Here is a 19089-nt window from a genome sequence, read left to right as displayed (position 1 = left end):
GATCTTAGGAATTTAAAAAAACACAAATTTCCTAGAAAAGAAAGAAAATGATTAAGTTTTGAAGAGTGACACTATAAAACAGGAGAGAAGTATCTTGGACGACAAAATGGAAATCCTGTAACATTTTTTAACTGATCAGCATTAAATCCTTTGATACTGGGACCAGCTTCATACAATCTTTGCTCAAGGATGATGGCTCTTTTGATATTTTCTAAATTTTTATTTTCAACAGCAGTGTGATCCACACACTCTGAACTAACATTAGAAAAGGGCTCTTTATGGAGGCTGCAGTGAGCTGTGATCACATCACTGTACTACATACAGCGCGGGCAACAGTGAGACCCTTTTACCAAAACAAAAGGAGTGGGGTCGGGGGGCTCCTTTCACTGCAGTCTAAAATGGTCACCAAAATTTCTAGTGTTTTGTATAATTTATTTGTATAATATTTCTAATTTTGTATAAACATTTGAGTAATCAGATGAGCCAAGGAGATAAGGGAGAATGCTTCGTTATCATTATTTTTTACCTTCATGATGTCAAGTCGCTCCTCATCACAGCGTACAAACACACTAGAGGATGAAGACAGAGGCAGTGAGGTTGAAAGTGTCACAGCTTCCTGGGCAAGGCGGCGAGCTCGGGCAGCACTGTTCGCATCATTAGCATTTTTCACCTGAGACATGTAGTGGTAATTGACTTTAAATCCCAATTTCCCATCTTCATCTTCAGAAACCATTTCAAATGTATCTAAAAGGAGAAGAAAAAATAAAACCTAGAACTGGAAAAAACTGTTCCAGTTCCATAATGACAAAAATCACAAATAATCACTAGTCCTTCTCTCACCCAACTGGAGAGAACTTCCAACCATGGAAGAATAGCAGAAGTGTAAATGTTTACATAACACCTATATATTAGCACTGCCAGATGGATTAGCACTGCCAGATGGATGGACTGTTGTCTTTCACATGCTACAGGGATACATTTTAAGTTTTATAAAAAACAATCTACCAGATGCAAGAAATGGGCCCATTACTATGCTCAGTGGAAAATTTTTACATCATGTAGAGGACAGGGTCTATTAACTCAAAGATTTTTTTTAAATGATTCAATCAAAGACAATGGCTACTTGATAAAACATGCACAGCCTGTTTTAATCAATAATTTCTCTTCTGTTAATTCGTCCTATAGAATCCTGGATATGCACAAATATTTACAGGTAATGATAGCCATTGAGATGTTGCATATGATATTTAAAAACTGGAAACAACCTAAAGTTCCACTTACTGGTTAAACAAATGGCAGCCAATCATATTATGGAATATTAGGCAGTTAGTAAGTATCAAGTTGTAAAAGAATGATACTACAAAATATTTGATACATATGGTTGAAAATGCAGTTTCTTAAAAAAGCATCAACTGAAAACTTGTATGTTTTCAGACATATTTTGAAAGCCAATGGGGAGCCAACTTGATTATGTTTAAAGTCACATACTTGGAGAGTTTATGATTTTATGTAGTATGAGAGAACTCTTCTAGCTAGCTAACATTAATGAAGGGTTCTGGACATATGATTCTAAATTTCTGACAGGTAGTAACTTTAAACCAGAATCTCTCACACGTAAGGATCCATAAACACATTCATGGTCATGAAATGAAACTTTCCGGATTGAAAGAACTCGTTAAAGAATTTGTAGACATGAAATGTGACTAAACGCTTTCAAGTACAAGAACAATGCCACATATTTTTAAAAGCCATTAGCTGACATATTTTTGATGACCTAGGAAGCGGAATGAAATCTAAAGCCCAATAAAATATTTATGTCCAACAGAAACACACATACACAAACACATGTCTGCAAATTCTTTTCTGACCCTCTTCCCCTCCCCTTGAGTGTTGGCTGGACTTAATGAGTGATGGTGTACACTTTTCTGAATTCCTGACCCATGTAAAGAGTGAGATAATAAAGGTCAGATTTTTTTTTTTTTTTTTTTTTTTTTGAGACGGAGTCTTGCTCTGTCACCCAGACTGGAATGTCTCGGCTCACTGCAACCTCCACCTCCCGGATTCAAATGATTCTCCTGCCTCAGCTTCCTGAGTAGCTGGGATTACAGGCACCTGCCACCACACCCAGCTAATTTTTGTATTTTTAATAGAGATGGGGTTTCATCACGTTGGCCATGCTGATCTCAAACTCCTGACCTCGTGATCCGCCCACCTTGGCCTCCTGAAGTGCAGGAGTAGAGGCGTGAGCCACCATGCCCAGCCAGGTCAGTTTTTTAAAGCAAATAAGTTATAGTGGTAATTTATGTGACAATATATAATACAGAACTATTTGATAAAACAACAAACAAGCCAAAAAAACCTTGGTAATTGTTAAATACATATAAACTAAATAAAGTATTTGGTCTTAGTACTTTAATACACAAAGGAATTTTCAATAAAAAAATTCAATAAAATATTTATTATTTAAAAACCAAGTTAATATTATTACTTAGAGTGAAGTTAACAGATTAGATTGCCAAGCTGAGTCAGGAAAAAGGCTCTAAAATCATTAGACACTGACCAAAACTCTAAGAAAAGTATAAATCACTTTCATATATATTATCTCTTGTGCTCTTTATGGCAAACCTGAAAGGTAAGCAGAGCAAAAGCTAAATGATTTATAATGAGGTTTCAAAGACAATAGGACAAAAATCTGTTTTCTGAATCCTAATTTAGCTTTTAAAAAAATATAGTCCAAGATTTTTGGGTTGTTTCTCAAGGATGAAAAAGCAGCATAGACAGTAATAGTTAATAATGGTCATCAAAATTTGGTATGTAAGTGTTTTCTCATAAATCAGTACCATATAAAGGGTACTGATATGATCTTTTTGCCAGTTCTTACTTGTCAAGAGTTTTGGAATGGGAAAAGCTAGAACTGAACTACGTGTAACTACATTTTCTAAAAGTGAATTGCAAGGCAATCTAAAATGGCAAGAGTAACAGACTTAGTTCAAAATTCTGGGTCTTGGCTTCCTTCAGGCCAGGATGTACAGAAATGAAGAAGTAAATAAGGAAAAACATTTTCTGCCTGTTTTGTAGACACTTGGCTTTGATTTCATTTTTTCTAGGCTCTTACAGTCCTATTGAAGTCACAGTTTATAACTAAAAATATAGACATAAATTCAAGAGGCAAAGATGATAAAAAATGTTGACATATATGAAGTAAAATTCATGTTACAAGCAATTTTTAAAATCTTTAATTTGCTAAAACACATTTCAATAGCACTGTTAAAAAATGGAAAGTGAGATCTTAAGCAAATCAAAAACTTCATCTTACCAAACTGTAATTTCTTCATAACAGCCACATATTTTTCTTCAAGTGACTTTAATACTGACAAAGGTTTGGGTTTCATAGCCGCCTTCTTGGAGTATTCACCTAGTTTTTTTTCTGTTATTTAATATTTCAAGATAAATAACATAAGTATACATTTAAAAAAATAAAACTAAAAACAATTCACCTCTAGAGTTCGAATTTTGAATTCCAAAAAACTGTCAACTTCTTCCCAATTATCTTATTACAACCACTCTGAGAATAACAAATTTCTATTTCATAAACATAATAAAGTAAACAACATAATCATCTCAAGAAGTGAAACAATTGATAATTCAGATCACTTTCTTCAGCTAACATAGGAAAATCTCTCTCTCTCTCTCTCTCTCTCTCTCTCTCTCTCTCTCTCTCTATCTCCCAGGCTTGGAGTACAGTGGTGCAATCACAGCTAACTGCAACCTCAACTTCCCAGGCTAAGGTAATTCTCCCACTTCAGCCTTCCAGGTAGCCGGGACTACAGGCACATGCCACTATGCCCAGCTAATTTTTCATGTATTTCGTAGACACAGGGTTTCACCATGTTGCCCAAGCTGATCCTGAACTCCTGAGCTCAGGTTATCTACCCACTTAGTCCTCCCAAAGTGCTGGGATTAAAGGTGTGAGTCACTATGCTGGCCAAAAATATCAATTTAAGCTAAATTCTCATACACAGTCTTAATGTACTATTTTCTATCTAATACAAAGGCATTTTTCAATTTCATGAATTTCAGTGGGAAGAAATATTTATGATGTATGTTCTCAGCCTACTAAACTTAGCAATCATATATAGCAGAAATATTTTAAAATTAGACTATACATGATTGAAATCAGATAAAGAACAAAACCTAACAGAGAACAAAATTTTTAGGTAAATGAACTTGCTTTAAAATCATTAACATAAAGCAAAAAGAGAAAGGCAGTTTTCAGTAAGTGAATGAAACATCTTTAAATCAAATGAAAAGTGGCATAATAGGAAAAGTTTTGTACCTTGATTTGCTTGCCGCAAACTGGTGGTGGCTGCATAAACTATCTCAGCAGTCTTTTGGATGTCTGGTACCAAAAGAGTAAGTCCTTCTGGTTCTTGATCAGATGCATCTGGTTTTACTCCTGTTTTAACATTTTCCCTTTTAGATCTGAATTTTTTTTAATATGGAAAGAAATGCAAGGAAAAATAAGATTTTACGACTAAAACACCTTCATAAATCAATAATAGTGGCAAAATATAGAAATGAGAGTGTGCATTTGTCACACACATGATCTGTATTAACTTGCTTTTGAAGCCATTGGTTAATAAAGTTATGGGTAGGTTTTTCCTTCTAACATAAAATCAGACAAGAGACAGACATTATACAAATGTCATCCTGTATAAGACCCAGATACCTGATGTCCTTAGAGACACACTTTTAAAAACACATCTAATTATAAATATTGAGAGAGAGAAATCACTTATATACTTAAAATATTTGAGAATTAAAGGACCACAAGCAGTTTTTAAATTTTAATACTATTTGTATTTCACTCAGAATTAAATTTCTAAGGAAAAAAAAACATATTTTAGAGTAAAATGTAGGTTCATTACTGCGTGTCTTAATACAATGTGTTTCTATACACTGCATCTTTTAATGACATACTAAGTTTTAGGGCATATTCATTTTAAAGATATTATTCTGTCATTTCCTGTCAGGATCTAAAATGTACCCAATTTCATTTCAAATTGTTATCACAATAGGATGTATTACAGCAAAGTTTAAGAATATAGGACATTAAATTTTTATTCAAATTTTCTAGATAAATGTACTAGTAGTTTAATACAAGAGTCACCGAACACAACTAAACATTATTTCCTTTTCTCTATTCCAACTCTCAGCACGTTATTCACGTAATAAACATCTTTACACTACTGCTTAGAACTTTAAAAATCTACATCTTTATAATTCCTTAAATAGATCATTTGAAACAAACTAAAATCATATATAAGTGTTAAAAATATTTATGCTGAGGTATGATCTAAACTACACATCGCTTATTTTTTTAGTTGTATACCTACCTAAAAAGGGACTTGGTCATTATATTAAAATACGATCTCACAAAGTGGTCATGGAGCCTTAGAAAACTATAAAAAGGATAACAGACAGTAGAAGAATCCTTAACAAATAGGCTGGGCACGGTGGCTCACGCCTGTAATCCCAACACTTTGGGAGGCCGAGGCGGGCGGATCACCTGAGGCTGGGAGTTCAAGACCACCCTGAACAACATGGAGAAACCCCATCTCTACCAAAAACGCAAAATTAGCTGGGCATGGTGGTGCATGCCTGTAATCCCAGCTACTCAGGAGGCTGAGGCAGGAGAATCACTTGAACCCGGGAGGCGGAGGTTGCAGTGAGCCGAGAGATCGTGCCATTGCATTCCAGCCTGGGCAATCAAGAGTGAAACCCCATCTCAAAAAAAAAAAAAAAAAAAACCAAAGAAGAAGATTCCTTAACAAATAATACTATGTCATCTACATACAAATGAACCTTTCCTTGTCACAAAAACAAAAATCTGCTCAGAAGCAATTCAATCCTTAAGGTAGATAAATAGTAAACTAAGAAGCCACTCAAGTGGGTAGGAAGAATAAATGAAAATAGTATCATGCATGTGTTTTGAATTTAGTTCCTATAACGTGTAAACAAAAACTAGTTTCTACAGAGATGTTTAACTAGAAGGTAAAAACTTAATGTCACTTGACTTAACTGAAGGGTAGAATATGTCACTGAATGACTGCCTTTTCTCCTGTGGTCTCTTCTTATCTTCCCTGAGCTATAAGAAGTTAGAGAACACATAGCCACTTTCCTTTACCACTCAGGAAATGACTTGGCAGATGTTACACTGTACACCATTTCAGTCATCAACTGTCGTCTGTGTACATGTATCTGAATACACGTTTTTGTACATATAAGGAGAGTATAGTGTATGTCTGAAGACTGAAATACCAGAGGATTTTACTGCTACAGTCAACTACTATACTGTGTCGTTTATAGCTATGAAATTAAGGTGAGACTGTAGTTTAACAGTGAGTCACTTCTTAATAAAGATATGATTCTGGCAGAGTAACTCAGATTACCAACTTCTGCATTTGTCAATAGCTATTAACAATCAGTGTCAAACACTGAGAATGAAGAGAAGTGCATAAGCTGCTTGACAGTACCCATTTTGAATTTACAAGGACTCTTCCTCCCCAGTTGTAAATGATTCTCCATTATCAGGTCTTGAAAAAATTATTAAGTAACAGGGCCACTGAATAAGAAAACAACAGTAAGTTGTTTCAGAAAGCAGTTATGATTATAGCCATAATAAAATATCATTTCCTAAGTCTATAATCAATGAGTTAATCCACTGTACTCTCAATAAAGATTTCACTTAAAGAAACATATCTTGCAGAGAAGGAAGATATGAAAGTGAAGCTCTTTTTCCAGAAAGGTTATTTTCTCCTTGAAGAAACAAGAATCTCTAGCATGGAGCGTGAACTGCATTAATCCAATTTAGGTCTTTATTGTATTTACCACCTCAGTGTGCAGATTACCTTTGGAGCTACTGATTCTAAATCTGAAGCTCTATTCATGCCAATTTCCTAACTCTACTTTTAAAAAGAAGATTAGTAGGAGATTATTAAAATAGTGCACAAGGTTAGGATGATAAAATATTATTTTTTTACCATAATTAAGAAAAGTAAAAGAAAAATAATTGTGCAAGAATCCTCAGAAGTTTAAAAAAATTATTTACACCAAATGTGTGAAAGAAATGATATATATTTCATATTGAAGACAATGGTTGAATCATAAAGCAGATATATATTAGACCTTTGCACCAGGTTCTAATGAGAAATTTTTACTTGAATAGTCTCTTTGACAAAAACACACCAAAAATAAAGAAAATCTCTAAATGGTGAGAATACTTTGAATATATGAAGAACACACACTACCTGCCTATCAATGATTCTAACTAGTCATTGTCTGACATTAAACTATAGCCAGTAGTCTCTTTTCTATAAAAGTTGCAGGTTACTGTCAACCCATATGTAGGCCCAGCTCATGAAAAAAGGCCATACCTTAGCTCACATCCTGAAGTCTGTGTGAAAAGCTATTTGAGTTCAAGGCACCTAGCTGGAAGTAGGTCTTTGAGACTGACAATGGATCCAACATGGTAAAAGCAATCAGCGACGGCCGCTACCATGGTATCCGCTGCTTTGTGCATACGTTGAATCTGGTTGTGATCACTGCCCTGAAGAAATACGAGGAAGCAACTGAAGTTTCTACTATTGCACAGAATTATCTGCAAACATTTTCCACTATGCTGTGAATTCCAACTAAATAGCTAATTAGTTAAGAAAACTTTGGCTCTGTGACACATATCTGAAGTAGGATGTGAGCAAAATGGGCAAATCTTTCTCCTGAAAACAAAACAAAAAAGCAAACCCATACCTCAACATTCAATTATATTGAACTGCCTCTACCAGTATCTACTGCCCAAATAAAGTTGAATATTAGTAAGACTAAAAACACCATGCCAGAATTTTCTTTTATAATCCATAAACCAAAAACAGCTTAATACAGCTATTTCCTTGATAAAACAAGACCCCTTTAGCCCTCTGCACTCCTAAATCTAAGCTAAATGTACTGCAAAGTTGCAATAAACATTTTAAAAAGGAGAGCCATTTGAAGACGTTATCTGGAGACTACATGCTGAAATGTAGATTCAGAACTATTAAGAATTAGCACTGCAGAAGAAGATTCTAAAACTGTAAGAGAATGAAACTTCTACATTTACCAAAAAGCATGGATCACACTGTACTCCTCAGTTCTAAAGCTCTTTGACAGTAATTATAGCTTAGATTAGAGGTAAACTGAAAGACTAAATAAAAATATTACTGTAGGAAATTGCTTCTAATATCTCCAGGATGCACGAAAATAATTCTTGAAATGCACCAGTAAATGGACAAAGATCTCCATACAATAAATGTTTTCTGCGATTAATTTAAAGCTTAGTTTTTAACTCTATGATCCCCTTTTGTTTTTACTTAATCTCTAAGTGGAAGTACTAGTTTAATTTTTAATGATTTAAATGAATGTTGCAAGACAAATCTTCCTTGTCTTGGTAGCATACGTGAGAATGAAAGAAGGGAATACTTAAAATAGTTATAAGAAGCCTTTAAAAATAAAACCTTGATTTCTATATTAGACACAAATATACTAATTTTTAGGCCAAATAAAACACCACCAGACATACAGAAGGTACTGCATGCTACTGTTAAATAGAGTTGCCAGAAATAATATGCTTCAGCAGTTTACCAAGGGACAACCCAACTGAGCCAAAGAAGAGAGATTAAAATAAATATTTGCCTATCTGTGTGAAAAAAGACTGACGAACAACTGAACTTGTTTACCACCATCAAAAACAGAAACGTTTAAAGAAATATATGGGTATAACAAATGCTACCTGTCTAAGAAATCAGGACGTTTTCATTTTTAGGTATGAGAAGCAGATGTAAAAGAGGAGAACCAAGGGAGTGTTTTTCAACAGAAATCACAAGTAGGAGGGCTGGAACTGGAATTGAATTTTTTTAACTAAAGTACTAGAAGATCCAGCTTATGGCGGTTAAAATAAGAGAGTCTGGTGGAAAATATACCTGGAAAGATGTAAATCAAGTGATCTCCCATTGCTGAGGTATATAAAAAGGAAGTGGGGTACTTCTACAAGTGACTTCAGTTATTTAAAAGTATGATGAATAACTTTCCATTAGGAAGAAACTTTGAGATAGGTAAGAAAAACAGCTATAAAAGATGCTTGCTTCAATGCTGTTCAAAGAGAAGTTAAATATCCAGAACACTTTATACTGAACACAGAGTCATTTGTGTCATGCCCTGATAGCAAATAAGACTTTTTGATTCACAGTAAGTTTCTCTCAAATTTTTGGTGAAACCATCAAACACCAACTATACTAAATATGATTTTTGCTTATTGGAGTACAGCAGAAAAAGTCTGCACAGAAGATCAGATATAAAAAAACTGCCTTCATTCCTGCTTGAAGGAAGCTATGAAGTATCACATTTATTCAAAAGTAAAACTACTGTGGCTATATTTTAATTTCGTCTTAAGATAATACCAGCTGGAATGACCAGCAGGAGATGAATTTCACCAGAACTAACATGTAAAAGCTAAAGGGTCCCATCTTCAAAGTGACTATTTTGTGGGTAACAGAATTTTCACAATAGAAAATAATATTTAAATTTAAGTAAAAACAACATGTATATACAGATTAAAGGTATTATGTTATCCACGCCAGAAATCCCTTTACTAGTGGAGGTAACTGAGAGTTACTTCCAAATTCTTTTTTAACAGTCTAAAATAAAATGTTGAACAATACTCATAAATGGGGAGTGTTTTTGCTTACTCTTTAAATATTAAATATTGCTGCATAAACCCTTTAATCATCTCTTCTTGACAAAGGAGCTAAAGATACTAGAAATATTGGGTACATTAAACCACAATAAAATGCAGGAAATGAAAAATAATACTGTGTTCGTGTGTGGGAGCAGGGGGCTTCTAACAGCAATGCCATTTTATCACCGACACATTCCTCTATTCTATGAAAGTGGATACCAAATCTCTTGAAAAGACAGTAGAAAAGTACATCCATCAATAATTAAGAAAATTTCAGAAAAATCTTATTTATTTATTTACTGAGATGGAATTTCACTCTTATTGTCCAGACTGGAGTGCAATGGCGGATCTCGGCTCACTGCAACCTCTGCCTCCCGGGTTCTAGCAATTCTCCCACCTCAGCCTCCCGAGTAGCTGGGATTACAGGCACCTACCATCATGCCTAGCTAGATTTTTGTATTTTTAGTAGAGACGGGGTTTCACCATGTTGGCCAGGCTAGTCTTGAATTCCTGACCTCATGTGATCCACCTGCCTCGGCCTCCCAAAGTGCTGGGATTACAGGCGTGAGCCACCACACCCAGCCTTATTAATTCTTCAATTAGTACAGCAAGAAAAACATCAGACATGGATAAAGCTGACCTACTCTTCATATAAGTGATTATAAAGTTGCTTATACTAGAGAGACAACCAAACACAATGAGACTCAGTTTACTTTGGTAATATAGTAATTAGGCACAACTAGAATACTATGGATACTTAGTGAAATATGCTATCTTTTAATATGCTATCATAGGATATTACAAATTATTCAGGAGAGTGAAAACACATGAGTAAAAGGAAAACAGTAGAAAAATTCTGTAAAATCCATATTATTCTATGTAGTTTTTAAATTATCAAAAACACTATTTTCTTCTCTTTTTATTTTTCTGAGATAGAGTCTCACTCTGTCGCCCAGGATGGAGTGCAGTGGCACCATCTCAGCTCACTGCAATGTTCACCTCCCAGGTTCAAGCGATTCTCATGCCTCAGCCTCCCGAGTAGCTGGGATTACAGGTGCATACCACCACGCCTGGCTAATTTTTGTATTATTAGTAGAGACAGGGTTTTGCCTTGTTGCCCTGGCTGGTCTCAAGTGATCCACCTGCCTCGGCCTGCCAAAGCACTGGGATTACAAGCATGAACCACCACGTCTAGCTCAAAAGCAGATTTTTTTCAACTCAAAATATTTTACTCCATTGCCATCATTTAAAAATAATTTTTTTTTTCTTTTGAGACAGAGTCTCACTCTGTCCCCCAGGCTGGAGTACAGTGGTGCGATCTCGGCTCACTTTAACCTCCACCTCCCAGGTTCAAACGATTCTCCTGCCTCAGCCTCCCGAGTAGCTGGGACGACAGGTGCGCGCCATCATTCCCAGCTAATTTTTGTATTTTTAGTAGAGACAGGGTTTCACCGTGTTGGCTAGGATGGTCTTGATCTCTTGACCTCATGATCTGTGAGCCATGGCCTCCCAAAGTGCTGGGATTACAGGCGTCAGCCGCAATGCCCGGCCCCTTAAAAATAATTTTAAAATATCGCAAATATTAGAACCAACCCAGAAGCTCCACGTTCTGATATTTAATTAATCATTTATGCATAAACCTAATTATTATTTGGGAGTTAAGTTTAATTTAGCAGATAAATGTATTTGATTGAGACATGAGGATATATGAGTTCTTATCATAGCTATGTCACTAACCATGAGATAACTGAGAACAAATAAGTCTGTATGAACTTCGTTTTGCTCATTTATAAAAAGGTGGAATTTGAACTACCCAAACTCTAAAATCCATAGATAATATGAACAAGTTACTATTGTAATGTGCCCAGAAAGACTTGATATGAAGTAAATTTTACTTAGCAACAGACTTCAAATTCAGTAATTAAGACTGGCTGAGATTTTGGCTGGGTGTAGTGGCTCACACTTATAATCCCAGGACTTCAGGAGGCTGAGGCAGGTGGATTGCTTGAGCTTAGGAGTTCGAGACCAGCCTGGGCAGCAAGGGGAAACCCCATCTCTACTATAAACACAAAAATGTGCCAGGAGTGGTGGCGCATGCCTGTAATCCCAGCTATTTGGGTCAAGGTGGGAGGATCGCTTGGGCCTGGGAGGTGGAGGTTGCAGTGTGCTGAGATAGCACCATGCAGCCTGGGTGACAGAGTTTAACCCTGTCTCAAAAAAAAAAAAAAAAAAAAAAAAGACTGCTTGAGATTTTGTCTGAGATAATACAGTGAAAACTGTCGTGAAACATAAAGCTCATATGATACAATTTGATACAGAATAAAGTGATCATTTTATACTAATATGTGATGCTTCTGAGGTAGAAACACTGAGTCAATTTATAATTAAAAAAAAATTTTTTTTAATCACTTAAGTAACAGAGTAAGTTGTATTCTGGCATTTAATCAGTGTTTTCCAACAACCAATTAAGGCTTAAGTTTAGCCATTAAACAAGCGTGAATCCTAATAATCAATGAACTATTTGGGTAGTGGGTAGTAGTGGTACATAAAAATAGACGTAGCTAGACTATGGGTCAATCAACTTATCTTTCTTCATCAATACTCTTTTCCATGATGAACATCAACAGTATCAGGAGGCTTAGAAGCTAAATCTCAGCTTTATTACCTATTACTAAGTTTGTAATGTAACATTCTAAGTAACAGATTCATTTTCTGTCAAATAAGAATAGTACATACTTTCTTGCCTACTATATAGAGCAGAAAAATCAATATACACCTAAGCAATTCAGAAACTATAAATCCTACATAAAAGTTAGGGCTGTATTATTAACTCCTCATATTTTTATATAACTATATACAACTATGTATTTATTACAACATATGCTCCATTTAGGGCAAATTGGCTTATTTTCAAGAAATAAGAAGAGAAAAAAATGAAAGCACAGAGACCAGAAAAGAAATACTGTACTAATTGGCCAGGCACAGTGGCTCACGCCTGTAATCCCAGCACTCTGGGAGGCCGAGGTGGGTGGATCACCTGAGGTCAGGAGTTCGAGATCAGCCTGGCCAACAAGGCAAAATCCCATCTCTACTAAATATACAAAAATTAGCCGGGTGTGGTGGCAGGTAGCTGTAGTCCCAGCTACTCAGGAGGCTGAGGCAGAAGAATCGCTTGAACCTGGGAGGTGAAGGCTGCAGTGCACCAAGATCACGCCACTGCAATCTAGACTGGGTGACAGAGTGAGACTTTGTCTTGAAACAAAACAAAAACAAATACTGTACTAATCAAAATTTAATTGGTAAAACAAAAGGAATGCATGAAATAATTTTGTTTTGTATCTGCCTAAGTCGTCAATCAGAACATTTCTAAAATTTATTTTCACCAAATTTTGAGCCCTCACAATTGGTATGCAATGAGGCTTGGAGCATATGCATCAATAAACATCTTTTCACAGGTTGTCTTTGGCCCATGTGCAACATTGCTTGCACCTGATATGTATCCTTTGTTACTTTTCAAGTCTCTTTTTCTGTCTTGGTCCTTAGGAAACTATTTCCTTCCACTCTTTATAGGCCTAAACCTAAAAATATTACATACAAAAATGACTAAATTATAAAGCTAAAGAAGTAAGCCAGAATCTAAGGCTTTGGGGATAGAATTAATGATAATCTGGTACATTTTTTTCTCTGCCAGAAATAAAAGGGTTTCAATCACAAAGCGATTGAATATTGCCAGCCTACAGGCATTAAAAAAAATAAAACTTTTATGGTAATAGGAATTTTCAAACACTAGCCCAGGGAATGGATCTCACCTAGAGTGCAAGTCCTTGATGGGTGACTACTAAGTTTTTTTCTTCTGCCTAATATGACAGTAGGCAAGTAGAGGAAATAAAGTTCTTAAACAATTCCTCTGAAATAAAATAAAGAACTACTTAACGTTATCCGGGCAAAAAAATTAAATAGAACCAACATTTAGAGTTTAATCAACCATTTTCATTCAAACTATTATTAAAAATAATTCTAATTGAACAAGAAAAACATACAATGCCAGCATCCTGATATGCTCCACTTTTTATTGTTTAGGTTTTTAAAAACTTTTTTTTTTTTTTTTTTTTTGAGACAAGAGTCTCATTCTGCAGCCCAGGCTGGAGTGCAATGGCACTATCTCAGCTCACTACAACCTCCGCCTCCCAGGTTGAAGTGATTCTCCTGCTTCAGCCTCCCAAGCAGCTGGGATTACACCCACTGTGCACCACCACAGGCAGCTAAATTTTGTATTTTTAGTAGAGACAGGGTTTCACCATGTTGGCCAGGCTGGTCTTGAACTCAAATGTCCTCAGTTAATTTGTCTGCCTCAGTCTCCCAAAGGGCTGGGATTAAAGGTGAGAGCCACTGCACCCAGTCAAAAATTTTTTTTTAATTTAAATATTATTTTAAAGAATAGAGATGGGGTCTCGCTATATTACCCAGGCTTGTCTTGAACTCCTGGGCTCAAGTAATCCTCTCACCTCAACCTCCCAATGTGCTGGAATTACAGGCGTAAGCCACTGCACCCAGCCTATTCTTTAGGTTTTAAATGATAGATGATATTAGAAGAATGGTCTAAGTGAAATTTACAGGCCAGGCACAGTGGCTTGCGCCTGTAATGCCAGCACTTTGGGAGGCTGAGGTGGGCAGATTGCCTGAGGTCAGGAGTTCATGAACAGCCTGGCCAACATGGCGAATCCCCGTCTCTACAAACAATACAAAAAAATTAGCCAAGTGTGGTGGCAGGCACCTGCAGTCCCAGTTACTTGGGAGGCTGAGGCAGAAGAATCACTTGAACCAGGGAGGTGGAGGCTGTAGTGAGCCGAGATCGGGCCACTGCACTCCAGCCTGGGCGACAGAATGAAACCCTGTCTCTGGGGAGAGAAAAAATTACATTTTAGCATTATAGGTACAGGTAAGGTACACATTCAAAATGCTATTAAACTGATGTACGAAGTGTCACATATATTCCTTAAAAAAAACAAAAAAACAAAAAACAAAAAAACTTTAATTTCTGAAGAAAATCCTGAGAATACTTAACTCTAACCTTGTCTTTTAGTTCAAAAAATGCAAAATGTTGAATGTAAAATTCTCTATTTTGGCATAACATACTGGCCTAATCTTTTGTTCCTCCAGAAGGAATGTTATCTCAGAAATTGCCTTAGTTCAAATTCTGGTGATTAGTAAACCAGCCAGCATCAATATTCATCAGTTTATCTGTGTTAACTTTTACACTTAACACCACGCAGTTATTACAAATCGCGAATCTTGAAAGGGGGTATTAGGAAAGACAGTAAATTACAGAAACACAAAACCCTGAACCAAAAAATTTTAAAATATCGTCTTTATGAAGCTCTTAAAACAATCTGTAGAGTGAATATCCAACAACTGCCTAAAGAATTGTCAACTTTTAAAACACAGACTAAATCACAATGAAATACCCCCAGCTGCCACCTTACAGTGTCAACAGGTTACTGTAACAGGTAAATCAGAAAAGATGAAATTAACTAAAAGTACACTCATTCCTTGAGCAGTGCACTAGTTTACACTATCAATCCCATCAGAGTACTGTAATTATCACACACCAAACTATAAGAGATTAATCACTTAGTATTAAGGTGTAATTGAGGACAATTTAAAATATGGCTTAAAGTCTACTATTTCAAAAATAAAAATTCAGAGGCTACCTTTCAGATATATGTATGTATGTATATTAGAGATATTATATATAATTATGTACCTGATATATTACCATATATAATAGTGAAAACTGTATAGTAAGAGAACTACAGGACATAAAAGAAAATCCCATGGTATTAATCCCGAGTTCCTTCTTTAAGCAGTCATTCTGGTATTTTGTTTGTTTGTTTGTTTTTGAGACAGAGTCTTGCTCTATACCACAGGCTAGAGTGCACTGGCGGGATCTTGGCTCACTGCAACCTCTGCTTCCTGGGTTCAAGCAATTCTCCTGCCTCAGCTGCCCCAAGTAGCTGGGATTACAGGTGCGTGCCACCACATCCAGCTAATTTTTTTGTATTTTTACAGAGAAGGGGTTTCGCCATGTTGACCACGCTAGTCTTGAACTCTTGACCTCAGGTGATCCACCTGCCTCGGCCTCTCAAAGTGCTGGGATTAGAGGTGGGAGCCACCGCGCCCGGCTAAGCAGTCATTCTTACCAAAACCTTTGGATGAACAGAAAGTTCAGTGATATGGCTGCAATATTGATTCTATCTACTCTACTCCCTAGCACACCACCTAAAAGGAGTACAGTGTACAAGGCAACCCAACTAATATATCAGGGTTTTACCTACCATGTTGCCCAGGCTGGTCTTGAACTCTTAGGCTCAAGCAATCATCCTCCCACCTTGGCCTCCCAAAGTGCTGGGATTATACACATGAGCCACCATACCTAGCCCAGCTTCCTTTTCAAAATTCAATGATACATCCAAGACCTGGCTGTTTTTACATCTAAAATACAGATAAGGCCGGGCGCGGTGGCTCACACCTGTAATCCGAACACTTTGGGAGGCAGAGGTGGGTGGATCACTTGAGGTCAGGAGTTCAAGACCAGCTTGGCCAACATGGTGAAACTCCCTCTCTACTAAAAATACAAAAATTAACCGGGTGTGGTGGGGGCCTCTAATCCTAGCTACTGGGGAGGCTGAGGCAGGAGAATTGCTTGAACCCAGGAGGCGGAGCTTGCAGTGAGCCAAGATCACCATTGCTCTCCATCCTGGGTGACAGGGTGAGGCTCCGTCTCAAAAATAAATAAATAAAATAAAATATAGTTCACTTCTCTTTTCCATTGTTGCATAATTTTACATATATGAATATTCTGTGGTATAAACAATCCTCCTTTTCACAGACATGCATTTATTTTTCCAGTGTTTTATTTAACAAACAAAATCTGAATTATTCCTGATTGTGTCACTTTGCACACATGGTCTAATATATTTCAAGGATTAATAAATAAACACTATTTTATTCACAGTAAATGGTTCACTCATGTTTACACTATCTCCTATTTATGGCAAATGATAATGGTCCATCCAGGTAACTTGAAGTTTCCTCTTTAAAAGCCTGAGAAAAACTTGTTTTTTTTTTTAAGTTGATCTAAAGAAAAATTCTAAGTAGAAAAAAAAAGGCAAAGGAAAATTTAAGTAAACAGTAGCATAAGTGGTATAACATCTTAAAGTTCTTCCTCACAAATGCCAAGGTTCTGCAGTCTAACAAAGAATTTCCACCAAGAAAATTTCCTTCAGTTTTCAACATGAAAACTGACTTATTTAATAAAATTAATAAAATTTCATTATCATATGAGTTCTCTTTTAGATTTGGGTATATCCCAAAATAATATAGACAACAGGACACAAAACTGAGTGTTGTATAAGTGTTCCATGTCTACAACTTTAGCTGGGTGACAGCTTTAAGCAAACAGTAGAGGAACAGGAAGACATGAACATTTATGGAGTCTCACCTTGTCATTCCAGGACCTTAATACAAAAGATTTAAGATGGTTTTTGATTTAATGACTTAGCTTCTATCAATTGACGGATCACAGCTTTCTGCCTGAGTAAGTCAAATAACCAAGTAGTAGGATTAGTGTTGGAAAATTTCTGCCTAGCATTGTAGACATCCGATTCATATATAAGAACAAAGGAAGCCATGTTCCCAGATCCATATATGCTATGGCACTTGTACTCTACTGAAGGAGATCCCTAGAGATAAATCTGCAGTTGCCAATATGAACACATACAATAATGCAATTAGTAAGTGACTTAAAGTCTGAGTTCCATGATTGCTTTTTAAGACAAATATCTAGAGCATGGAAACTATTTCTACCTAGGAATTATCTATCTATTAAGTCCATAATATGACAGCAACAGTGCTGATGAGTACCAAGAGTGCTGATCAGTCCCCCAAAACAGTAGGACAGGGAGAAGACATGTACAGCTCTATCTGCTGAGATGAAACAGATGAAAATCTCTTCCATGGTAGTTTGGTCTTGTTCCAACTTCCCCTCCAACCATTCAAGTACACCTGGAAGACCATCTTTCTATAACGCAAACCTGATGAGAGCAGCTGAAAACCTTTCAGTGGCTCAACATCACTTTTAAAGGTAAGTAACTCTGTGATACATTCCTCTTTATCCTCTAGCCCCTGATTTCCTCTCCAGGCTCATCTCTCACCACTACCTTCCAGTTACACTATACTCAGACACACCAAACTTTCCAAGGTTCCCAGAATACATGATGCTTTCCTTCACTGCTAACATTGTTTTCATACCCTTGGGACACCAATCCCTTGCCCCTCTTCATTTGTACTCTATTCTTGGTTAATTCCTATATCTCCTTTAGGCCTCCAAACCTGGATTGATTTTCCTGTAGTGTCATGACTTCTACTAACATTGCTAATATGTCAGATACTATGTTGTTACAACTGCCAGGCTGGCTCAGCGCAGTGGCTCACGCCTGTAATCCCAGCACTTTGGGAGGCTGAGGCGGGTGGATTACGTGAGGTCAGAAGTTTGTGACTAGCCTGGTCAACATGGCGAAACCCCATCTTTACTAAAAATACAAAAATTAGCTGGGTGTGGCGACGCACACCTGTAATCCCAGCCACTCGGGAGGCTGAGGCAGGAGAACTGCTTGAGCCCAGGAGATGGAGGTTGCAGTGGGCTGAGATCATGCCACTGCACTCCAGCCTTGCCGAGAGAGTGAGACTCTATCTCAAAACAAAACAAAAAAAAACCTGCCTGGTTATTATTTCCCCCATTTATACGTCAGCCCCTTAGAAAGAAGACCAATTTTCTAGTTATGTGCCCATGGATATTAAAAAAAAAAAAAAAAAATCTGTGAAGTGAATGCATCAGTAATGATTTTGTGACCAGGCCAGATCTCACCTACCAATGTTAATCATGAATGTCTTATAATCATGAATATGTTACAAATTAGGTAAATTTAAGGTAAATGATCAGCCTTTCCAGTTTTCTGTCTTTTTTCTTTTATTTGTTTTTGTTTTTAAACATGTGGATTGGGTCTCACTCTGTTGCCCAGGATGGAGTGCAGTGGTATAATCACAGCTCACTGTAACCTCAAAATCCTAGTCTCAAGCGATCCTCCCACCTCAACCTCCTGAGCAGCTAGGACTATAGGTGTAGCCCACGATGCTGACTAATTCATTTTTATTTTTTGTAGAGACAGGGTCTCCCTAGGCTGGTCTTGAACTCCCTTGTCAAGGCTGGTCTTGAACTCCCCACCTCAAGTGATCCTCCCACCTAAACCTCCCAAAGAGCT

General features: G+C 36.7%; 1 protein-coding gene across 16 annotated transcripts in view; it reads right to left on the bottom strand.

The window, feature by feature from the left end:
* BIRC6 (baculoviral IAP repeat containing 6) overlaps positions 1-19089 on the bottom strand; it is a 258602-nt gene that overhangs the window by 22678 nt on the left and 216835 nt on the right. For 14 of the 16 annotated variants that reach the window (XM_021924727.2, XM_021924726.2, XM_021924730.2 and 11 more), the window contains 3 exons: positions 4337-4482; positions 3317-3427; positions 527-744 (listed from right to left, as the gene is read on the bottom strand). In XM_021924727.2, coding sequence (XP_021780419.1) covers positions 527-744; positions 3317-3427; positions 4337-4482 — 475 coding nt within the window. Of the gene's footprint in view, positions 1-526; positions 745-3316; positions 3428-4336; positions 4483-7436; positions 7610-19089 lie in introns of those variants that run through there. The other 2 variants (XR_002516594.2, XR_002516595.2) reach the window with 1 other exon arrangement.

Source organism: Papio anubis, chromosome 14 (genome assembly GCF_008728515.1).
Source record: "Papio anubis isolate 15944 chromosome 14, Panubis1.0, whole genome shotgun sequence".
Lineage (NCBI taxonomy): Eukaryota > Metazoa > Chordata > Mammalia > Primates > Cercopithecidae > Papio > Papio anubis.
Note: the sequence above shows the minus strand (reverse complement) of the source record. Positions and strands in the feature narration are given on the sequence as shown.